This window comes from Kogia breviceps, chromosome 16 (genome assembly GCF_026419965.1).
Source record: "Kogia breviceps isolate mKogBre1 chromosome 16, mKogBre1 haplotype 1, whole genome shotgun sequence".
NCBI classification, from domain to species: Eukaryota; Metazoa; Chordata; class Mammalia; order Artiodactyla; family Physeteridae; genus Kogia; species Kogia breviceps.
The window spans coordinates 21242545-21267750 of record NC_081325.1 but is presented as its reverse complement, the minus strand read 5'-3'; the positions used below and the strand labels follow the sequence as shown (position 1 = coordinate 21267750).

Here is a 25206-nt window from a genome sequence, read left to right as displayed (position 1 = left end):
TTTCCAACACCTTCATGGCTGACCTCTGGCCTCCACGACTGTGAGAGGATAAATTTCTGTTGTCTTACGTCACCCAGTTTGTCATATTTTGCTACAGGAGCCCTAGGAAACTAGTACAAATATGTTTATGCTTTTCTATCCCTAATACCAGTTTGGGGAATTATCCTAAGAATGTCATTAAACAGAGAAAAACAGGTGAAAGAGGAAGATTTTGATCACAAAGGAGCTATCTGCAGTCTTTTTTTTTTTTTTTTTGTGGTACATGGGCCTCTCACTGCTGTGGCCTCTCCCGTTGCGGAGCACAGGCTCCGGAAGTGCAGGCTCAGCGGCCATGGCTCACGGGCCCAGCCGCTCCGCGGCACGTGGGATCTTCCCGGACCGGGGCACGAACCCGTGTCCCCTGCATCGGCAGGCGGACTCCCAACCACTGCGCCACCAGGGAAGCCCTGCAGTCCTTTTAAAGTGTTAAAATATTGAAAGCTACCTAAATGCCAAATAATTGGGAAATGATTTTGCAAATCATGCCATTACCTCAAGAAATACCCTCACCGAAAAATGTGATCACTGAAAAACCATTCTAGCTGGGGGACAATCAACTTCTCAGCTTGGTTTCCTCATGGGTTAAATGGGGGCAATTTCACCCACCTCTGTGTTTCTCACACTCTTTCGATCATGATCAGCAGTAACATACAATTTACATAGCAACCTAGTACAGGCCCAAAAATATACTTAACTGATAAAGTTCCAGGAAGCATCGCTCACCCTATGTGAGGTGCATGCTGATATTGTCTAATTTTTTGTTTTTTGTTTTTAATACTCTCTCGATCAACCTGCAATTTGTTGAACGCCTGCCTTACCTCGTGGAGTAACCTCTATGACCATAAATGTCACAAGAGGGATAAGAGATAAATATTTTTATCTGGGTGGTAGAAATATTTTACAATTTCATTTAACATATTCATATTTTTTAAAAAAATTTCAGCTAAGCATGAGTTTCCGGTCAACCATTCAACAAATGTTTATAAAATATTTCAGGCCAGGCACTATATTGAATGCAAATATAGATAAGACAAATTCTCATCTCTCAAAGAGCTTAAGATCTCATGAGGGGGCTGAGACACCGACACACTTAAGGCAAGAAAAGCAAGAAAGCAAGGTGTGTGTCACGGGCCTTCAGAAGTTCAGAGGCGGGAGAGGCCATGCACATAGATAATCACAGAGCATTCTGGAGCACAGCTTATGATTCATTTCCCATGAATGGGACCCCTGCCCTGTGATACAAATCAGGGAGCATGTCACAGAGCTCGTAGTGGGAGATTGCTTTTGAAGAATGGGAAGGAGGAGGCAACTAGTGTGCTCTTCCTGGGCAACCGGCAATCCAGGGGAGCCCAGGGAAGCAAAGGGAGGGAGGCAGGAGCTTATGAAAAACGTCTGCCAGCGAGTAGAACAGGCTAGCAAAACTGGAGCCCATGGTACAGCACAGGGAAGCGAATGGCAGGAGATGCCTGTTGGAGAGGCAGGGAGAAGCTGGGCCCCAAAGGCTGAAATCCCAGGGTAAAATGTGGAACAAACTCAGCAGGCCATTTTAGAGGATGAGAAGCTGTGTTCTAGGAGAACAGAGGCGTGTAGGATCAACGAGGGGAAAGAGGCTGAAAGTCAAGAGAGAACATCAAAGGCAGCAGACATACACGGCGGACCTAGATGCAGCTGTTACAGAACGACTGGCCAGAAGGCTGCTGTGGTGGTCCAGGTAAAAGGTGGGACTGGGGCACAGGTGGCGGGATGTTGTATCACTGTCAAGTCAGGACTGATTTTTTTTCCCTTGTAGAAACAGGACGGACCATGGGCATGAGGTAGAGTCACAGGTAGAGCCCCGTGTACAGGAATATGAACCCCTTCTTTTCTCACCACGGGTGGCCTCGAGGGGAACGACGGTCCATATCCCATTCCCCGGCTCCCCTGGCCACCGCTGGCCGGCCAGTTGTGGACACCCAGTCAAAGCAGGCCAGGTGCTCTTCCCTGGGGATGTGGACTTGGGGTCCTGCAAGGCTAGGTTGAGCTGTGAGAGCCTGACGGAGCCAGCAGGGGGACTGCCGAGCTGAAACCAGATGCTAGGGGGAGGGTAGAAGTCTGGCCGCAGCAAAAGGAGAATGAAACAACTGCAAGAAGAGAAGTAATGAGAAGCCACAAAAACCCCAGAAAAGACAGATGCCAGGGCTGCCTCTCTACTGGTCAGTTCCGTACTGGCCACCACTGGGTTCGATGAGGATGCTTTGTATCCTTTCTTGAAAAAATCCCTGTAAATTTGAGCGAGGTAGTATATTCGACGTCTATTGATTGTGCACCTGTTTTGTGTCAAGCGTTGTGCTACACATGGAGCTGGTGCTTCCCTCATCACTGGAAGGCTCCTGATTAAGATGCTAAGTGAAGGCAGTCTCACGGAAAAGTGGGCTTTAATTTTCATCATTTTTTTGAAAGGAGGGGCCTTGTAAGGGAATGATAGATGACTAGTTTAGACAAGTTAAGGTAGTTACCTGCCCGCCAGGTAAACATGTTCAACAGCTCCCAGGCTTGTGAAGCAAGCCCTTAGAAGACAGGTGAAAGACTGGAAAGAAACTAGGGAGATATCAAGGGAGAAGGAATAATGGAAAAGCACCGCAGTGGATGAAATCTCCCAGGAAGTAAACATAGAGAAAGAATCTAGGACTGAAGCAGGACTCAGACTTAGGAAATGGGAAGAAAATGGTTAAGCCCTAACTTCAGTTCTCAGCTTAGGTCCCCTCCGGTCCAGGAAGGCTCCCTGGATCCCAGAATAAAGAGAGATGCCCTGGGCTTCCCTGGTGGCGCAGTGGTTGAGAATCCGCCTGCTAATGCAGGGGACACAGGTTCAGTCCCTGGTCTGGGAAGATCCCACATGCCACGGAGCAACTAAGCCTGTGCGCCACAACTATTGAGCCTGTGCTCTAGAGCCCGTGAGCCACAACTACTGAGCCAGCGTGCCACAACTACTGAAGCCCACACACCTAGACCCCGTGCTCCACAATGAGAGAAGCCACCACAGTGAGAAGCCTGTGCACTGCAACGAAGACCCAACACAGCCAGAAATAAATACAATAAATTTATATTAAAAAAAAAGAGAGAGAGATGCCCTGAGCCCGTGACTCGCCACGCTGGACCCTTGCTTCTGTTAGCCCAGTGATCACACATCCCTTCCTCAGCCTCTGTTCCAGCGCGACAGCTCCCTGGGGGACGGAGCACATCTTGTTGCCTGCAGATTCCCAGCACCCAGTGCATCATGGGCTCCTTGTTATCGGAATGAATGAAAGAGGACCACAGGGGGGAAGGAAGCCTGTGTAAGAAGAGGGATGCTGCGTGATGAGACAGAGGACGAGGGAAGGCAGGATGGCGCCCAAGAAAAAAGCAGATCGATTTCATAACTGAACGGCGCACGATGACCAATTCCAAGCCAAGCGGCAGAAATGGTGGGCATTGTACAGGTTACTCCAGAAACTGCAGACAGAGGGTTTGACGGAGGGGATGCACGTGGCAAATACAGCAGGAAGCTTTCTCATATTTGCCCCACTTGCCTTCAGAGCCACTGTGGGACGAAGTGGAAGAGCCAGATCCCTGCTTTATGTGGCTATAAAACGTCACTTCCGAGTCCGCTGGCTTGTTCCCGAGTGACCCGCTGGCCTCTCCTGTACTCCAGGTCTCTGTGTGCTGTTGACTCAGAATACTACACTTCACATTCTCCATGACTGATATAATCATATCTGCAATGTAAAAGTGAGCATTTTCCTGCAGAGGAAAAGATGATCAGTTAAAATTCTCACAAGCATAATCAACTTTTTTTTCCACTGAGGGTGTATTAGATTGAAAAATCAAGAAGTTGTATTGAAGTGGAGTTAATGCGTAGAGACATATGTTTATTTAACTGCGTTATTATCGGTCATTACATCAAGTACAGCCCATATCTTCCAGAAACAGAAGATTTAGCCCACTGCAACCAAAAGATGACCCAAGCTGAATTTCTTGTGATATGAAACCCTAGACCGGTGGTGCCTCAGTGGGAGACATCATTCATCAATCATGGAAAACTTCCCAGCTGAGGGCACATACTACCCATCAAATGCTGAAATGAAACTTATTTGCCATGCCTCATGCAGTGAAGTTTCCAGACTGAAATCAGAACAGCACATTCTAAGGGATTAACACTCTCGGTGGTTTTAAAAAGAAAAAAGAAGCTTGTGTTCACCTTTTCTACATCCACAGGGAGCACGAATGCCTCTGGTGAGAAGGAATTTGAAGAAAGAGTTCTTCCACCGACTTGAATAGCACCTGCCAATACAACAAGTTATTAAAAATAGAGAAAAAGAAGTTCAAAGATTATCTAAGAACAATTCTAGGGAGTGGCTTTTAAATGCTGTTTTAAAAATCAGCACAGGGGCTTCCCTGGTGGTCCAGTGGTAAAGAATCTGCCTTGCAACGCAGGGGACGCAGGTTCGATCCCTGGTCTGGGGACTAAGATCCCACATGCCGCGGGGCAACTAAGCCCACGTGCCACAACTACTGAGCTCGCGCGCTTCAACAAGAGAGCCCGTGTGCTGCAAACTACGGAGCCCACACACTCTGGAGCCTGTGTGCCATGCGCCACAACTAGAGAGAGAAAACCCACACGCCACAACTAGAGAGAAGCCCTCATGCTGCAACAAAGAGCCTGTGTACCGCAAGGAAAGATCCTGCGTGCCGCAACTAAGACCCGACAGAACCAAATAAATAAATAAATAAAATAAAAAATAAAACAAATAGAAAAATCAGCACAATTCTAGAATAAATTAGGACGACAGAAGAAGAAAGACCCTTCTGATGGTAGACCTTGCAGATGGCAGAGGGTCATCATTTCTGCAAGAAGCTTCTGGAGTAACTTGGGAGGAATCCTCAGAGAAGGATTCCCAGAGAGCCATGGGAATGGAGGAGACCAATGAGGAAAGAGGGTAGAAAGAGAAGAGGATCATGGAATCTACCTACAGGAGATGGAGGGTGAGAAGGAACAGTCTAGAAGCAGGGCCTTAAGAACTGTGGGATCATTCCTCCAACTCACTGCATTTGACCTAAAACTTCCTGTTTACAGAAACAAAATCTATCTGAGAAACGTCAGCACTGCTTCTCTAAAACGTTCTTCCTCCAGTCAAAAACAAGAATAAGCTGCAGAGGATATATTCGGCTGACTCATCCATTCTGCATCCTTATTAAGCCACTCCATTACTGGCAATGAACACCACGAAGACAAAAATGAGGCCTGTCATGTGACATCTTATTGCAGCTTGTAAGGCAAAACATTTCTGTGAGAGCCATAAGTGCTGTTGTCCCAACCTGGTGAATCAGAACAAAATGCTACAGATGTTTTGAAGGCTTTAAAGCTCTCGGGGTGGCGAACAGAGAGGCAAGCAGGATCCCCCCAACCCCTCTGCCTCGTCTTCAAGAACTCCACTGTTGCATGGAAAACTTTGGACCTCTTAGCTTCAGAAGCCATCTGGGGTGGGCAAACTTTTTCTGCAAAGGACTAGGTAGTAAATATTGTAGGATCTGAGGGCCACACAGCATCCGTTGCAATTACTACTCAGCTCTGCCACTGTCCTGAGAAAGTAGCTATAGACAAAACAAACACAACTGTATTTGTAAAATCAGGAGTCTGGAGGGGTTTGGCTACAGGTCATAGTTTGGGGACCCTGAGGATAGAGGAAAAAGCACAGAGAAAAATCAGACAGTGGATTCCAGTTCCAGCCCCACCCCGTTCACCAGCTGTGCCTCTGCGGTAAAATTTCCTCATCCCTGGAATTGGGATAATTACTATTATTGGGATACTTACCTTATTGGGAAAGTGAAGGAGATAAGGAATGTGAAACCACTTTGTAAACGTGTAGATCCTATGCAGACAAAAGGAATTGTTTCTTAGAGCCCCAGGAAATGCTGACAGGCTCAGGTGTCTTTCCCTCCCAAATAATCTAAGAAAGGAAACCCCTGCCGCCCCCATTTGAGAGGCAGCAGATCCAGGAAAATCCCAGGCCTTGTGGCAAATGCCTGCTCTCCCCACTGCTGCCCCCATAGCAAAGAAAGAAGGAACCATCTCACTCGGGACTTCTTTTCCTTAAGCCCATGGCATGAATCCGCTTACCAAGTTCAAGAGATACTCTCAAAAGACAGAGTGGTTTTTAAAGGTACTTAGAGAGATTGCTGGGAGTCGCTGTTTCTGGACAAAGCGGCTGGGGTGCCTCTTTTCTTTCTTGGAGAAAGGATAATTTGAAATTGCAGAACCACTTCCTATAGAGGAATATAAAACATGATCTGGGGCAGGGGTACACTAGGCCCTACAGGTCATCTTCCGTCACTTTATAAGTTGTCGTGGTGGTGGCCTGCGGGAGAGAGGGCTTTCCATTTTCTCTGTTTTCTCCTCACTCTCCTCTGAGACAATCTAGTAGGAAACTAATTTCTCACCTTTCAACCAGGGGATTTACAAGTCACTCTTTTCCTGAGACCTATCCGGCCAGGTGAGCGAAAAGAGAAAAAAAGGCCTATAATCAGACCGTGCCATTTTGCTCCAATTTGGTTCTTAACTCAAAGTTAGCCCACTGAAACATTGTCCAAAATCTGCTCTTCTTAAACTATTAATAATATGCTAAAGATTGTCACCATCTTTGACTTTTCAAAAGTTTCAATAGAACAAATAAACCCCGTATTTTAGGAAAGGGGGAGGACTGGTTCCTGCTAGTGAGAAATAAATACTTACACACACACACACAAATATACAAAGGCAGGCAGCTTTTAAAACTGTTTTGAAAAGAAAAAACATCATTGACTATTTGAACTAGGATTCCAACAGAAATACACGTCAATGCAAAGTGTGAATATAGCATAATGAATATTTAAAAATAAACTAAGCATGCCACAAATTCTAACAAGAATTGCTAATTTATTGACTCCTGAGTGGCGTTTGGTATGGATTATCTCATTTTAGGAATTTCAGTATTTTAGGAATATGTGTGTGACCTCGTAGCCCTGGGTTTTTTTTTTTTTTTTTTTTTTTGTGGTACGCGGGCCCCTCACTGCTGTGGCCTCTCCTGTTGGGGAGCACAGGCTCCGGACGCGCAGGCTCAGCGGCCATGGCTCACGGGCCCAGCCGCTCCGCTGCACGTGGGATCTTCCCGGACCGGGGCACGAACCCGCGTCCCCTGCATCGGCAGGCGGACTCTCAACCGCTGCGCCACCAGGGAAGCCCATAGCCCTGGTTTTAACAGAAAAAGGTTTTCTCCAGTTTGGAGGAATTGTGGTTACTGTTTTTAAGTCTTACTTTTCTTCTGGCCACACCCTGTCCAGGTAAATCTAACAGCGGAGGCGAGTTCCTCTCCTACCTCAGCGCCGGAGTGAATTGGAGCCCACTCTGTCTGGCCCACCTTCCATCACCACACTGAATGCAGAGCACTTCTGGTGTTTTCTCCTGCAGGGCACATACCTGCTCCAAGATGGCAGGTGACACCGATTATCAACTAAGTTGAGCTAAGATGACATTTTCCTGCAGTCTAAGGACAAGGGGAATCCTTGACTCTGTCCATCGTGACCCATTGTGCTGGGCCAAAGACAGCATGAACTGAGCCCATGCCCTGGATCGTGGGCCAAGTGGAAACCCAGGAGCTTTTCCCTTGCAAGGAACACCTGGCCTCAGCCCCAGGTGCTCAGAGCTGGTGTGAGAACAGACAGGAAGGAGGGCAGTCCCCACCAGAGTTACCTGCATCAGTGGAAGCTGTCGGCTGGGAAGGCTTGAGAAAAACATTGTCAGCCTCACGACACAGGGGCGCAGCCAAAGCAGTCTTGGAGCTTGTGAACAGAGGCGTCCAAGGACAGCGTCCTGGGAGCACTGCCCGTTCTTCCTTTGAGGTAAGAGGGAAGTCACTGCCTTTTTCGGCTGAGCCCCGGGCAGAGGAGCTGCCCATGGAGTCCACAGTGCCCCTCGACAATGATGTCTCCGACACGGAGTCCCCAAGAGATAACGGTGAAGGGCCCAAGGGAGAGGCAGCGTCCCAGGCAACACGGCTCTCTCTGTTCTCCACTGCTGGCACCTGGCGGGGGCGAGTCCTGCAGCGGTTGCTACACACACTGGGGGTTAATCCAGGCAGCTCCGTGCCTCGTAAACCTGATGTTCGATGCGCAGGAGAGGTGGTCCGTGTCCAGCAGGCTGGGCAAACCATCAATGTCGCCAGGGTCATTGCTGAGTCCTTCCCAGGGGTCCACAGGAGAGTTCTGCTAGCCCACAGACCGTGACACCATCCTCGAGGCTCAGGGCTGGTGTGAATTCCCTTGTGCTGTTGGCTTAGGACCTTGAACTCACCACCTGGTCAGCTAGAGGGCTGGGGAGCTTACCTGCAATGAGCAAGAATCATTCACGATAAACAAGGGCTCAATCATATTTTTAACTCCAAATTCTTTTAAGGAAGCAAAGAAACAAGAAATAAAGTTTGTACTTTGCCCTATACAACACAGTAAATTCTGCTTGGATTTAAAAGGAAAAAAATTAAATGAATCGGCCATAAAACTAGAAGCGAACGTAAGGGATATGACACTGGGATAGGAAAGGGATTTCAAAGCATACAAATATTATTTTTATACCAGGATAAAGTCGTATGAGGATACTGCTGATAAAAAAAACAGGTAAAAATGTAAAACATCCATCAAGTATTCCAATAAAATTAAATGTCAAACTCAAAATGGGAATGCCATCTGGAAGTAAAGACACATTGTCATAGTTTCTTTTTCTTTTTTAACATCTTTATTGGAGTATAATTGCTTTACAATGGTGTGTTAGTTTCTGCTTTATAACAAAGTGAATCAGTTATACATATAAATATATCCCCATTTCTGTTCCCTCTTGCGTCTCCCTCCCTCCCACCCTCCCTATCCCACCCCTCTAGGTGGTCACAAAGCACCCAGCTGATCTCCCTGTGCTATGAGGCTGCTTCCCACTAGCTATCCACCCTACGTTTGTCATAGTTTCTTATTTTTATTTAGTTTGTGTTTGTATTTCAACAAAGTAGGCAAGTGGCATGTGAAACTGAGAAGCAATAGCACTGAAACCTTTTGTTTTGTATAACTTTACATGAGCTTGTAATACTTACTTAGATTATAACAGCAATACGAATTTAAGATTAGCTTATAATATCTAAAGGGCACACTACAAACCTAGACTCTGTCTTTAAAATGGTCCGCTCACTTTTCAGCTCCGTTTTTAACTTTAGTAAATTAGGTAGTGATTACCATGTTGAGAGCCACACAAATGACAAGCGCTCTCATCACTAATTACAGGCCCAGCACACGTGTCTTCCTGGTGTTTTCCACTGTCCTTCACGTTGTAAAGCTCTAAACAGCCTTCAACAGCCAAAGCAAGGTTGGCGGGGGGAAGGTTTAGAGATGGAGGTGTCTGCTTGGGCACTGACCCTAAAGGAAGGGTGAAATCCATGGGCACACTGCAGTGAGCCTGAGACTTTGGTCCTCATAAAGTGCCAGGACTTTAAACACCATCGTTATGTATAGGCGGCTCCCACGTGGATCTCTATTCCTGACCTCCCCTGAACTCTGGGCTAGCGTATCTTACTGCCTATTTGACGTTTGTCCGGGGGACATCACAACCTGATATACCCAAAAGAGACACTGATTCCCCCCCCCCCAAATCTGCTCCTGCCTGGTTTTCCCCATCTCAGCAACCCCCTAGTTGCTGAAGCCCCGAATGTAGGAGTCAGTACTGACCCTACCTTCCCAGGCTCTCCATCTTTAACTTATAGCCACCACCCTAGTGTAAGCACTAGGGTGGTAAGCACTTCTCCCACCGGACCTCCTGCCATCTTCCCAATGGTCTCTGTGCTTCCACTCTCACCTATCTGTAATCAAGTTATTCAGAGACATATTTTATAAACCTAAATCATTCCCCTAATCGACCCCCACCCCCATAGCTTCCCATCGAATCTGGAATAAAATCCAAAATCCTTACCTTGTCCTCCAGGCATGACATGGTCCTGTCCTGCAGACCTCTCTCGCCTGTCCAACCTCCGGAAGTCCCAACCTCACAGCAAACTCTTGCGTCCCACACGCTCTTGCCCTCTCTGGGCCCCGTTGTAATCTCTCTGCTCGGACCACTCTTTCCTCAAGTGATTGCACATCTGGCTCCTTCCCCTCTTATGCGTGCCTGGGTTTATGAATGACTTCCTCAAAGAGGTCTTTACTAACTACCTCTCTTACCGTAGTTTCCTGGTTACGCTTTCTCACATCACTTTGCTTAATTTTCATCACAGTAGTTCTTACTTCCTGATACTCATGTCATCTCTGTCCACCCCCCTGACTAGAAGCTCCAGGAGAGCAGGGGCCTTGCCTAAGAGTGGCAGATGAGGGCTCAATAAAAGTTACAGACTGAATGAATAAATCCAACAAAGTGGAAACAAAGTCACGGGTAGAGGAAAGACTTCTGTGGTCAATACAACTGCTCTATTATGGTAGCAGACTTACTCATCCAGGGGTGGAAGCGAATCAATGTTTCCTAAAGATACAAAATTTTTCTCATCCAATGCTTACAAATAGACCAAAAGAAGGTAATGTGGAAACTGGGTTTTCTTGATTTGTGGGTCCTCCATTGTAGGTCATAGTTTTTGGAGTGATGTAGGACATCTATGTATATATATCATCCTGAGAACACGGCACAAGCTCCAAATCACCAGTCACAAAATATCACAGGGTTTGGTGAGAACGGCCAGCACTCACTACCTGAAGTGTTTCACCTTCCTTCTCCCGACCTCAAATCTCCCTTGGTGCCCCAATTTCTCTTTGTCACAAATCTTTTCCTCTCCAGTAATTTCGAGTGTTATAATTACCAAAAAACCCACTCATGACTGGTTTTCTAAAATGCCAAAAACACAGAAGCCTGGAGTAAAAAGTGAAGCAGTGTCACAGCACTAAGCCCCCACCAATCCTACTTCTTTCCCAGAAATAACATCATCAACCAGTTTATTCCATCCAGACCTTTTTCTATGAATTAACATACATATGTCAGATCAGAAGAAATGTCTTATTTTCTTTTTCACATACACACGACATCATACTAAACATACTCTAAACATACCTTATTTTTCTCTCAGCAACTTGTCTTGAGGGTATATATTCTTTATTAAAATATTTTATTGATTGATTGATTGACTGACTGACTGATTGATTGACTTATGGCTGTTCTGGGACTTCATTGCTGCGTGAGGGCTTTCTCTATTTGCAGCAAGTGGAGGCTACTCTTTGTTGTGGTGCGCGGGAGGTGGCTTCTCTTGTTGCGGAGCACGGGCTCTAGGCACGCAGGCTTCAGTAGTTGCAGCACACGGGCTCAATAGTTGTGGCTCGTGGGCTCTAGAGTGCAGGCTCAGTAGTTGTGGCTCACGGGCTCTAGAGCGCAGGCTCAGTAGTTGCGGCGCACAGGCTTAGTTGCTCCGCGGCATGTGGGATCTTCCTGGCCCTGGACTCTAACCCGTGTCCCCTGCATTGGCAGGCGGATTCTTAACCACTACGCCACCAGGGAAGTCCCATTGAGGGTGTATATTCTTTACCTTAACTATTTTACCACTTTTTATGGTACAAATGTATCATAAATTCTTAGCCAGACTCCTACTGATGAAACTTCTCAGTTTTTCACTATTATAAAATATACAGCAATGAACATCTTCATTCATGTTGCTTTTGATTGACTTTCTTTTACTAGATCTTTTCTTTCACTAGTGCCAATTTTAGTTCTGAGTCCATAGCCCATGATAATCTCACTATTTCCAAGAGAATGAAGCTATGTCAGTCATGTTTTATTCTCAATTTTCTGCACATCATATCTGGTTTTCTGTGTGAGAGATGATTACAGATATGAAATCATATGAAAAACACACAACCTCAGACAAATGGTAAGCAGTAGTGATACCTGTGGGTTTTTTTTTTTTTTTTTTTTTTTTTTGCGGTATGCGGGCCTCTCACTGTTGTGGCCTCTCCCATTGCGGAGTGCAGGCTCCAGACGCGCAGGCTCAGCGGCCATGGCTCACGGGCCCAGCCGCTCCGCGGCATGTGGGATCTTCCCGGACCGGGGCACGAACCCGTGTCCCCTGCATCGGCAGGCAGATTCTCAACCACTGCGCCACCAGGGAAGCCCAATACCTGTGTTTTTATAAACAGTTTAAAGTTAATAATTCAAAGAGAATGATGTTATTCATGAGCCTCCCAGATACGGAATCAACTGCACTGAGCAAAAACAGACTTCCTCATAAAAAGTAACTTTCAGAAGCAGGTGCTTGTTCTACTTCCTTCTAGAAAGTTGTTCTTGTTTCACACAAATAGCCAGCAGGTGCTGGCTTTGCCAGGTTATAGAATAAGAACATTTTAGAGCCCACAGAATAGGCCCACAGAAATTCAAAGCCATATCTAAGGTCACAGCTGGGTAGTGGCAGAGAAAGGATGACAAGCCAGGTTGGACACTCATTAAGGAGCATGAGTTTCTCTGACATGCAGACTGACACAGAGGAGAGAGCAATGATTGGAAATAAAGTCCAGACCCTGGTGATGAGAGATCATCTCCGTTTCTGGATCTTTGGGGCAACAGATAATTCAGGAGATACCAAGATATGGCTGCTGGCTGTGTTGCTTATTGCCACATTGCTTGTAGTCTGTTATTCAATTAAGCCAATATTTATTGAGCATCTACTACATGACTGGCAGTGTTCTTGTTCTGGTAGCACTGGGGTAACAGTGGTGACTAAAATAAGTTTCCTGCCCTCCAGTGGCTTACATTCTGGTGGAGGGGAGACAGGGGCTAAACACATTCATAAGTTTCAGGCACTGACTGGAAGCAGGTAACATGGATCTAAGGAATGCCTGGCATCTTCTCAAAAGTCCTTCCCACTGTCACAAATGAGCTCCCTTGAATCAGAGATGCTTAGGTGCAAAGATGAAATCCATTTCCAAACACGTTTTAAAGGAAGAGAAAGCTCGTTGCAAAGCTTAGTGTCATTTCTATTGAGATTTTCCTACTGAAGGTGAACACAGGCCAGATTACTAGGGAACACATGTGCAGCAGCAAAGGCCCTAGACAAAGGAAAGACTCCAGGACTTGACTTGCAATACCCCCAAGTCATTCTGGAAGGTCCCTGAGCGCTGGAGTCATTGATCCCATTGAGAATGATTGCATCACTAGGGCCACTGCTGAGGTACAGTGTCCGCTGCAAAGATGCAACCTTTGCAAGAGGGGCGGATGACTCGCCGTGAACCTCCAGAGAGACCTGCAAGGCAAAAGCCTTGCAGACCATAAGCAGCCAGCATTTTGATGGTAGCGAGCTGGCTTTAGCTCCCAATACCCCTAACAATCTTACAGATACTCCAGGGCTAGGAGCAAGCATGTCAGGTTTAGGATTTAGGATTTTCTCTGCCTCTGCCCCTTCACAACTATCTTTCTCTCTTTACTCCTCAGCACTAATCCTCATTTCATTTAACCTCAGTGACTAACACCCACAAGAATGTAAAATCTTTGAGGGCATTTTAAAAACTTTTAATTTTCTTCACTGATCTGTCCCTAGTATCTAGAACAGGGGCATATCATAGGTACTCAATAAATATATTGAGTATATGAATAAAAGAATGAACAAACTAGGGCTTCCCTGGTGGCACAGTGGTTGAGAGTCCGCCTGCCGATGCAGGGGACGCGGGTTCGAGCCCCGGTCCGGGAGGATCCCATGTGCCGCGGAGCGGCTGGGCCCGTGAGCCATGGCCGCTGCCCCTGCGCGTCTGGAGCCTGTGCTCCGCAACGGGAGAGGCCACAGCAGTGAGAGGCCCGCGTACCGCAAAAAAAAAAAAAAAAAAAAAAAAAAGAATGAACAAACTAGCCAACAGTACCTAAGCATGGTTATACTGGTTATTTCTGTTGCCCAAGAAAGGAAGCCAAGAACAGACGTCACCCTGTAGAAGAAACTGGAGATCACGACCTAAAATATCTGCCAACCATCTCCTTAGAATAAAGGGTGTTAGAGAAGAGAAATCACAAACAAGGGTTGGGGGTGAAAGGTCAAATTCATTTCTCTCAGTTTTACGGTGTCTTACTGAGCATGCCAGGTAAGAGACAAAAGCAAGCAGAGAATGAAATCTTTAACCACATCATGTGAGCTCCTTGGTTAACACAGTCCCCAGAACCTCTTCTCATCTTTCTGTAACTACTTCCCTTCATGCTTTGACTTTAAGCAAAGGCTAATATCCCCCAAGGATGTCTACAGCCTCAAGCGATCACAGATCACACAGAAACCTTTAAGATGCCCAATAATGCAACTCCATAGCTTCCAGGGCAGGGGCCAGGAATCAGAGTAAACTGCCGTTTTGAGACAGCTGCACCTTCAGTGCACATGTGCTGAATGCTGCGTTCTCATATGAAAAGCACCAGGAAGGAGACAGTGCCATACCGCCATGGTGGCTGGTGGCATCACACGACTCCTCTGCGTCCAACTCAACCTTTGGCAATGACCCTTCATTTTGAAGGTCTGTTGTCAGAAGAACACAGAGGAAGGACAGAAAGCAGGGTGGGGTGAGGTGGGGTGGGAAGGGGAAGATCCAGCCAGGGAAAAGGTCCAGGAAACCCAGACATTTGCCTAAGAAAACTGCAGGGTTGCACAAGCTGCACAAATGACTGACTTTCTGTGGTCACTGCATACATCACACTTACCACTCTCGTTCTGCACAATGAAAATATACGATATTTCGGGTATTATTATTAGGCCAGTTTGGGAACTGAAATGCAGACCTTTAGGGGACTTGCCCAAAGTCTAACCATTAGTAATCAGCAGAAGTAGAATAAAAATAAAAGTCCAACACCTGATCCAAAGCTCCTCCCACTGGTATTTACACGTTCCATTTGGGCTGAAATTAGCAGGATATTTTCAATTTCTTTAGCAAAGTAATTTTAAGAATTCCCCCATCGGAATTGTCACAAAGCATGGGATTAATAACCACACAGCTACATATATTTGATCCCATGCCTTTAGAACACTTGTCCCCAGAGTTTTATATGACTTCCTACTTGTAAAAAAAAAAAAAAAAAAAACTTTGCACTTACATCTCCAATATAGGACTATTTACTTATAAACCTTACATATACACAGATATTCTAATACATTGTATAATTACAAAGTCTCATTGAAAAGATGCAAGAACATAGCATTTTGTTCTTGTTTTCCAATGAATCATCTTGTACCCTAAAGGTACATAACTTCCACTTTGGGGACCACTGCTCAAGTAATGCTTTACTCAAAAATCAATAACAGTGATGTCCCTGGTGGCACAGTGGTTAAGAATCCTCCTGCCAATGTAGGGGACACGCGTTCAAGCCCCGGTCCAGGAAGATCCCATGTGCCACGGAGCAACTGAGCCCACGCACCACAACTACTGAGCCTGTGCTCTAGAGCCCGCAAGCCACAACTACTGAGCCCATGCGCCACAACTACTGAAGCCCGCGCACCTAGATCCCGTGCTCTGCAACAAGAGAAGCCACCGCAGTGAGAAACCCACGCACCACAATGAAGAGTAGCCCCCTCTCGCCGCAACTAGAGAAAGCCCGCGCACAGCAGCGAAGACCCAACGCGGCCAAAATATAATTTTTAAAAAAGAAACAACAAAAAACGTCAATAACAAAAAAGACTTATACATGAATATAATTAGATAACTAAATAAGACTTAGAAAAATATTAATATAAAAATTTACCCAAAGTAAGGGTGGGTACCTGCACTTGAAAGATAGCTAGATTCCCATATTTGGGCAAAATAAAATGGGGAGCCATATTATTGATAGAAAACAGTCAGACAGTTCCTCAGATGGTTCAACATCCAGTTACCATTTGAACAAGCAATTCCACTCCCGGCTCTATACCCAGGAGAAATGAAAGTATGTGTTACCACAAAAACTTATACATGAATTTTAAAAATTGAGATGTAATTGACATACAGCCCTGTATAACTTTAAGGTTTACAGCATAATGATTTGACTTACATACACTGTGAAGCAATTATCACAGTACGTTTAGTGAACATCCATCCTCTCATATAGGTACAAAATTAAAGAAATACAGGGCTTCCCTGGTGGCGCAGTGATTGAGAATCCGCCTGCCGATGCAGGGGACACGGGTTCGTGCCCCGGTCCGGGAGGATCCCACATGCCGCGGAGCGGCTGGGTCCGTGAGCCATGGCCGCTGAGCCTGCGCGCCCGGAGCCTGTGCTCCGCAACGGGAGAGGCCACAACAGTGAGAGGCCCGCGTACCGCAAAAAAAAAAAAAAAAAAAAAAAAAAAAAAAAAAAAAAAAAATTAAAGAAATACAAAAAAAAACGTTTTCTCTTCTGATGAGAACTCCTAGAATTTACTCTCTTAACAATTTTCATATATAACATACAGAAGTGCTAATTATAATGATCATGTTGTACATTACATCGCTAGCACTTATTTGTGTTAAAGCTGGAAGTTTGTACCTTTCGACCATCTTCATCCAATTCCCCTCCCCTCCCCCTCCAACCTCATCACTGGCAACCCCAAGTCTGATCTCTTTCTCTATAAATTTGTTTGCTTTTGAAGTATAATTGACCTACAACGCTATGTTAGTTCCTGTTACAAAACAGTGATTTGATGTTTCTATACCTACATGAATGTTAACGGCAGTATTACTCACAATAGCTGAAAAGTGGAAGCAACCCAAATGTTCATCGATTGAAAAATGGATAACCAAAGGACACTACAGCCATATAATGTCATATTATTCAGCCAGAATAAGAAGGGAAGTACTAATGCACGCTACAACATGGAGGAGCCCTGCAAACATCCTACTAAGTGAAAGAAGCCAGTGACAAAAATATTTCTTATGTATTTATTTATTTATGAATGAATGAAATGTCCAGAATAGGCCAATCCATAGGACAGAAAGCAGGTTAGCAGTTGCTTTGGGGGATGGGAAGATAGGGGGTAACAGGTAAAAGGTATCTTTTTGAGGTTCTAAATGTTCTCAGTTCTGGCACATACCTGTGAAGACACTAAAACCACTGGATTGTACACTTTAATTGGGTGAATTCTATGTGATGTCAATTCTATTTCAATCTCAATGATGCTGTTGAAAAAATGAAATGGGCCAAGTACCCATCTCCCTTCAAAAAGGTCTGGGAGGGCTTCCCTGGTGGCGCAGTGGTTGGGAGTCCGCCTGCCGATGCAGGGGACGCGGGTTCGTGCCCCGGTCCGGGAGGATCCCATGTGCCGCGGGGCGGCTGGGCCCGTGAGCCATGGCCGCTGAGCCCGTGCGTCCGGAGCCTGTGCTCCGCAGCGGGAGGGGCCACGGCAGTGAGAGGCCCGCGTAGCACAAAAAAAAAAAAAAAAAAAGGTCTGGGAAGACTACAGAGCACTGGTATTTCATGTGCCACAGGGATAAAAGGAGCACAGGCTGTAAGTCAGGCTGAGAACAAAAGCACTGAAAGCTAAAAGGGGAAAAGGAGAGTAGATAAAGGGAGTACGGAATAAATGTGCCTAAAGTAGGCATGGAGAAGGGAGAGGGTAAGTAGAAGTGAAAATGCCATGACTGAACTATGTAGGAAAAAAAGAAACAAACCCAAGGGAGAGTAAGGACAATACCGTCGGCATGATGGCTGAATAACAGGGCACCGATTTTCTACACTGAGGGTTCCAAGCATCCACCCTGATCTTTACACAAGCACTGCAGGGGAGGTTCTGCTGGTCCCAATTTAGAGATGGGAAAACAAAGTCAAAGAGATTAAGTATCATGGTCATGTTTGGTGAAGTGCCTATCTTTGAGAAATATACACAGAAGGATTTAGAAATAATTGATAGAATTTCTTGAATTTGCTTTAAAATAAAACAGTGCCAGTGGGGGGATATGGATGAAACACAATTGGCCACGTTGATCATTGTTGAAGGTGGAAGAAAGGCACATGGACTGTTCTCTCTACTTAATGGTTGAAATTTTCCAAAAGAAAATTCCCAAGTTAAAAAAAAAACCCTTCAACATGTGCTATATCTGTCCGTGTGTCCCTAAGTTACCTCTCTGACCTCCTTATCTACCTCTGTACCCCTACACCTCTATACCCCTCTGCGACCCTACACCACTATACCCCTTTACACCCCTACACCCTTCTACCCCCCTGTCTTATTCAATTTTACCTTTGGGTTGAGAATTTCCCTATCACCCTGTTAAAAACTGCATCCCTACAAGTATACCCTATCCCCATTTACTGCCTTCTTTTTATTTTTGCCACACTGCACAGCATGTGGGATCTTAGTTCCCTGACCAGGGATTGAACCCGTGCTCCATGCAGTGGAAGCGTGGAGTCTTAACCACTGGACCACCAGGGAAGTACCTGCCCTGTTTCTTTTTCCATAGCACTCATCCTCTGAGAGCACTCATCATCATCAGTTCATTACTAACACTTAGATGGCATTTACTATGTGCCTGACACTGTTCTAAGCTTTCTACACACACACACACACACACACACACACACACACACACACACACACACCTGATCCTCCTAACAACCTATGAGGTAGATATGACAACACTGTTTTTATTTTACAGATGAGAAACTGAGGCACGGTTAGACAATGGAGCCAGTTTCCCACCCAGGCAGTCTCTCTCCAAGTCCACATTCTTACCTACAACAGCACAGGGGTGAAGGGAAGATCTTTAAATAGCACAGATCCAAACATCACTCCAGATCATCAAAATTCACCAAGTGTGGACTGGCTGCTGTGAGCCTGGCCATATCAGTAACACTGACACAGTTACCTCCCTCAAGACCACAGGCTAAATTAAGAGTGAGAACCCCCCCCAAAAAAAGATTTTACATAGGTCACAGGACAGTTCAAATGATTTGACAATGAACCGTATTGTTTAAAATACCCTTAATACAAGCATATACAGAAGTTCAAGTTTCCTCACCTACCAGATTTAAACTGGCTGTCCCAAAAGCTGTCTTCTAAGAACAATTTCCAAACAAAGAAAGAGAAGATAGGGAAGTAACTTCCATATGTTTTCAGGACTCGGTTGTTCTCTGACCCACTATAGCTTGTTGGAATAAAAGGATGTAGAATGTAAGGATTAAAAAACAAACAAACAAAAAAACCCTCCACCCTCCAATTTTCATCACCTGAACTCAACCAGAGAAAAGCATGTGCTGGCTGTGAGTGTTATTCAATGTTACTTGCCAGAAAAACTTTGAGGTCTAATTTGCATTTATCTCTTTTAATAAATGTAATGCTAAGGATCCAAGAACAGAAGTCAAGAATTTTTAAAAACAATTTTCAAACATAATTGTTGGGTAAATTCCATTGTGTGTAGTCTCCTCCAGCTTTTACTCATTTGCCACCTGCCAGCCTACTGTTAACGGAAGACAAAAACACTTTGAAACTTCCCTTTACATGCTGAGAAGTATTTCTTTTACAGTTCACATTCCATGTTCAGGTGAGGAATAAAGCGTTCACTCAATTTGGGATTATTATCACTATTTTGTGGATGAGAAAACCGAGGCTCAGAAAAAGGAAGTAAAGACCACACAGCAACTTGGCAGCAAGCTCAGGGTCCTGGGTCCCTGCTCCAGAGCCCTGAGTCTCACTCCTGACTGCCTGTATATGTGGGAGAAAACCCAGCGCCTAAGTTAAGAAACAAACACAAGACTACCAATCAAATGTAATTGTTATGCCAATTTGAGAGAAATTCCTCACTATTAGCTGTGTGACCTTGGGCAAGGCACTCAACGTCTCTGTGCTTCAGTTTCTTTACAGACTTGTGAGAACTAAATGGATTGTAACATGCATATCGGAGTCTGGCACACAAGTTTATAAAAGTTAGCTTTATTATCACCCTTTGTGTTATTTTATAAAGATTTACAGTTCTGTATTAGAAAATCTAGTTTTTTTATATAAATTTATTTATTTATTCATTTAATATTTGGCTGCATTGGGTCTTCGCTTCTGCACACGGGCTTTCTCTAGTTGCAGAGAGCGGGGGTTACTCTTTGTTGCGGGGCACAGGCTTCTCATTGTGGTGGCTTCTCCTGTTGTAGAGCACAGGCTCTAGGCGCGCGGGCTTCAGTAGTTGTGGCACGTGGGCTTCAGTAGCTGCGGCTCGCGGGCTCTAGAGCTCAAGCTCAGTAGTTGTGGCGCACGGGCTTAGTGGCTCCGCGGCGTGTGGGATCTTCCCGAACCAGGGCTCGAACCCATGTGCCCTGCATTAGCAGGCAGATTCTCAACCACTGTGCCACCAGGGAAGCCCCTAGACAATCTAGTTTCATTTCCCAATCTCCTTTTTTTTTTTCTTTTTTTGCGGCACGCGGGCCTTTCACTGTCGTGGCCTCTCCCGTTGCGGAGCAAGGCTCCGGACGCGCAGGCTCAGCGGCCATGGCTCACGGGCCCAGCCGCTCCGCGGCATGTGGGATCCTCCCGGACCGGGGCACGAACCCGCGTCCCCTGCATCGGCAGGCGGACTCTCAACCACTGCGCCACCAGGGAATCCCTTCCCAAGCTCTTGAATGAGTCATCTTTCAACTTCTTTTAGTTAAAATGGAAAAGCCAGTCAGAGGTCTTGTTTGGTATCGTGAAAAGATACAATATGACATACAGGCTCTAGTATTGCTCACGTTTATAGCCTCTGGAAGGCAGGACACGCTTATCTCGAATGGACTGCTTAAATTTTAACAGTAACGCAACCAACCATGCGAAGCTCTCCTTTCAGTATTAGATACACGAATCTAAATTTAGTAATAAGAGATATTATTCTAACTTGTCCTTGCTAATATGTGTTATGATTTGTGTGGGAAACATCTCCGGATCTCTTTACTTAGCTTCCTCTAAAGGCATTCGAGTTAAAATGCTTCTTCTTGGATGTCTATCCTTGGCTCTGACAGAATTTTCCCCGCGTCAGAAAACAAGAACTCCAACTTCAGAAAGCCAACGATATTTTCGGAGCTAAACCTGTTCTCCTGAAGAACTTGTCCAATCAAATCTAACCCCCCAGCCGCTCCAACAAAGACTTTCAACTTTTGTGCGCTCTCCAAGCCCCTCCCCCGCTTTGTACCCGCCCTAAAGAAGCTGAGAACAAGGCAAAGTTCCTGTCCCCTGTTGTCACACTGTGCTGGGCAGTTTCACAACGGCTGTGCCCGTGAAGAGGAACTGCAACAAGAGATTGAGAAACAGACACATCTCGCCCCTCTGACAGGTAACCAGGAAAACGCCCGCACTGCAGCGAAGTTCCTGCCTTAACTCGGCTATGAGCAAGGTTCCGTTGGTGGCCAGGAAAAAGGTGTGGGCAGCAATGCTTAATTTGTACAAACCACATTTTATACTTTTCAAAATACCACCCTCCCTCCAATTCTCTTCCAAACCACCCAGTGAGGTGGGGCAGGAACCATCCCCACGCTTCTCACACAAGCAAACTGAAGTTCAACGAGGTTTCCTGACTTGCTGAGAGCTCACTGCTATTCGGCCTCAGGACAGGGTCTAAGAACCCCAAGTCGGCCGACCCTCAGTCCTTTGCACTTCGCCTGCACATTTCAATTTAAAGATCCTTCCAGATTACACTGGCATAACACAGGGCAGCGCTTGAATATCCCCTTTCCTTTGAGTCTTCGTTCTCATGAAGGCTAAACGATCCCTCTTCTGAAGGTGGTCTACCTTCTCCAAGTCGACAGCATCAATTTCGCAGGAGGTCGGTAGCAAACCTCCCGCGCGGCCACGGGCAGGCGGGGTGAGGGTGAAACGCAGCATCCGCTTTTCGCGCTGCAATCTCAGCAGGAGGATGTCACACCTGATGCCCAGACGAAACCTTGCGCGGCGCTTTCGCACTCTAACCTAGGTCAGTTAAGGAGCCAAAAGTTGCTTGCCACCAGGTTTGGGCGTGTTAGGCGGGTGCTTCTCCGCGGACCTTCGCCTGCTGTGTGGGCGCTTTTTGTAGAACCGGGAAAAGCCACCGAGTCCGGAGCCCAGCGTCCGGGACCACGCAGGGCGCAGGATTCGCGCTTACTGAGAGTCGCCCTGCGCAAAAGTGCCTGGTGATCCGGCTCCTGCGCCCCTCCGGACCCAAGCCGAGCACAGGGTCGTCCCCACCCTCACCCCCTGCAAGGCAACTCCACAAAAACCCGCCACCCTAACCCAGATGCCCCCTCCTACCTTCTCCCGGGGACTGGCGGGACTCGGCACTGGCCTGACCTACCTTGGGGTCCCCCGAGTCTCCGCTCTGCGCTCGCCTATCTGGCGTCCCTCCCCCTCTCCCCGCACCTCCCGCAGCTCTCGCGTCCCCGGCCCCGCCCGGCTCAACTAAGCGGCGGAAAACCAAGTGGACGCCGCGCGGCGTCTCCTCTCTGGCGCGGCTCCGAACCGCGCTGCGCGGTCACTGCGCCCCCCAGCGGCCGAGCGAGGGAGCGAGGAGGGGGAAGCGGCGCCCTGACGCCGCCACCCCCATCTCCCCGCGCCAACCCCCAAATCCGGGGCTCCGGCAGCAATCCGAGAAGCTCCCAAGGGAAGCGAAGCGCCACCCCCCCGGCCTGCTGCTCGCGGGGAGACGCCAAAGAGGCGAGCTGGAAGCCACTCGGGCCCCCTGCGCTCCCCCCGACACCGGGCCCTGGGTGATGCGGGCTGGGGACCGCCGGAGCAGCTGTGCTCGCTTCTCCCTCGGTTCCCTCCGGAAATCCCCCCCTACCCCTCGCTGGGGACCCAGATGGAACCGCGCTTTCCGCGGTCGAAACGAGATAATCACACACCTGGCGGACTTAAATGTCCAACCCCAAAGCTCAAAGTCTTTAGCGTCAGTGCTATCGCCTGAAATGATGATCTTCCTTAGTAATTTGGATTCAAGTCTGCACTGCAATCAATGGGCCCAGCGGGGACCTGCAACTTACCCGGAGCGAGAGCTGCATCTTTCTGACCTCAGCAGGCTGCTCCCCGCGGAACCCCACTCCGAGGACGCCACCGCCGGCATTCGTCCGGCCTAATCGTCCTTGTCCGCCTGCAGCGAGGGTTTGGAAACCCATCACAGCTGTGCCGCGCAGAGCACGCAGATCGCGGTGGAGGCTGGCGAGAAGCAGCCAACCAATACAGAAAGTTTTCACAAATAGAAACCTAAGCCCTGACAGTACGGCTGAGTGCACGACGTCTCTCGGCCCCTAGGGAGCTTCAGCGCGCTCCAGCAGCGCCCTAACTTCTCTAGGGGAAAGAATCGCCCAGTTACCTGCTCCGGTAACAACACGCAGGTGACCCAGTCCTGGGCCCGTCTGCTCGGTAAAACCAAACCCGCACCGCAATCCTTTTGGTTCCTTGGCTTTGTCCTTTGTCACTTCCAGGAAGATGGAAGAGACACTGTGGAACCATGTCAGAGGTATTTTTGGCTTTATTTGCCGGGGGTCTCTCTGAAACATCCCCCTCCTTGGCGCAGCCTGGCGTGGAGTTAGTTAAGGGGCGTGTCAATCACCCGCTTCCGTTGAGGGCAGCCGGTGTGGAGCCTCGATTGGCTTAGACCTGAAAGAGCTCTGGACATTTGGGGTCTGTCCCAGGAATTCAAGTCTGCTGAAGGCCGACTGGGAAGGGCGTACACTAAACTAGATCAGGAAAGAAAAGGGCATGGGATGTGTGCTAACGTTTGCCAGGTCTCTGCTATGTGCCAGGTATTTTCCTGATTATTTTCAGCAGTTGTATCAACATCCCCGAGAATGACAAATCATTTATTCCCGTTTCACAGAGGAGGGATCTGTGGCTTAGAGAGGTTAAGTCACTTGCCCAAGGTCACACAGCCAGGTAGTAGCACAGTCAGGCTTTGAAAGCAGATGTATCTAACACAAAACCCTATGTCCAATTGCCACCGTGCCACTAGCAAGACACAGAGGAAGAAGGAAATGACACAGAAGGGGCCAGGCCAGAGCCTTTTTAAGGAATGTTTAAAGGAGGAATCAGGAGGAAACTGAGAGAAAGAATCTTAAAACAAGGGCAAGTGTCATGCAAAGTAAATCAGAGTCTACTAGTCAAAAACAAACAAACAAACAAAAAACAACAACAACAAAACTGAGTAGGTACTAGACTGGACAGAGTCTCGGGAAGAAAAGCATTCTTGTAGGGAGACTAGGAGATTTTGGACCAAGACGGTAAGGTTTGGTCAGTTCCCTCTGAAGCCACTTTGAAATCATCTTTACTAACAGGTAAAGAGGTAAATAGCCTGGCCTATGCACTGTTGCGTGGGGCATCCTATACATTTGAATGTACACATTCCACATCTAATCACAGATAAAGGAAACCCACATTCTGGAGGAGAATCTCTAGAATTAAGAAAATTTGAGGACAGATTTTTCAAATTAGGAATACTCATTGGAAATCTGCCCTGACCCCTCAGGGATCTGGAAGTCTAATTTTCCAGTCACTAAATGCTGAGGGATAGGCTTTCCAAGACTGCCTTGTTGATTGGTCAGTCCTGAAAAAGTCACAGATAATTACAAACCAAGAACCGTGCAGGAGAAGCAGAGGCAAGTTTTATTTTTCATGGGGAAGGTCATCTGCCAGGTCACAGTGCCCTCCAGGCCCCAGGTCTCAAGGGCAGTGAGAGCAAAAGTACCAAGAACAATTTAGCGCTTCAGCCAGCAGGGCCCCCGCCCAACACCCGCTGGTCACACACAAAGCTCCTTTGTGACCCGGACGGCCTTGTAGGGGACTAGAAGCCTGGCAGCTGCCCGTCCAAACCCAGCCAGGCTGCACAAGATGTTATTTGTGCCAGGAGTTGAGGTGCGACCCTGCTTTTGAGCTCAGCTGACGGAGCCAGCAAAGGGGAAATCAGCTTCTGTGCAGAGCAGGAAGGAACTGGGCTGAGATGAACAGCACAAGGAGCTTCAAGAAGGGGCCCGGGGCTACCCTGGCAGTGCAGGGGCTGCAAGCCCGCCTGCCGATGCGGGGGACGCGGGTTCGCGCCCCGGTCCGGGAAGATGCCACATGCCGCGGAGCAGCTGGGCCCGTGAGCCACGGCCGCTGAGCCTGCGCGTCCGGAGCCTGTGCTCCACAACGGGAGAGGCCACGGCAGTGAGAGGCCCGCGTAGCGCAGAAAAAAAAAAAAAGGCTTACACGGAGGGCTTCCCTGGTGGCGAAGTGGTTGG

General features: G+C 47.3%; 1 protein-coding gene across 6 annotated transcripts in view; it reads right to left on the bottom strand.

Annotated features, from left to right (window-relative positions):
- RUBCNL (rubicon like autophagy enhancer) overlaps positions 1-23252 on the bottom strand; it is a 41438-nt gene extending 18186 nt beyond the window's left edge. The window contains exons 1-4 of one of the 6 annotated variants that reach the window (XM_067016176.1): positions 22975-23252; positions 7784-8415; positions 4256-4338; positions 3588-3798 (exon numbers count right to left, since the gene is read on the bottom strand). In XM_067016176.1, coding sequence (XP_066872277.1) covers positions 3588-3798; positions 4256-4338; positions 7784-8261 — 772 coding nt within the window. In that variant the 5' untranslated portion in view covers positions 8262-8415; positions 22975-23252. Of the gene's footprint in view, positions 1-3587; positions 3799-4255; positions 4339-7783; positions 8416-10036; positions 10218-22246; positions 22448-22974 lie in introns of those variants that run through there. The other 5 variants (XM_067016180.1, XM_067016179.1, XM_067016178.1 and 2 more) reach the window with 5 other exon arrangements.
- Positions 23253-25206: the final 1954 nt, after the last annotated feature.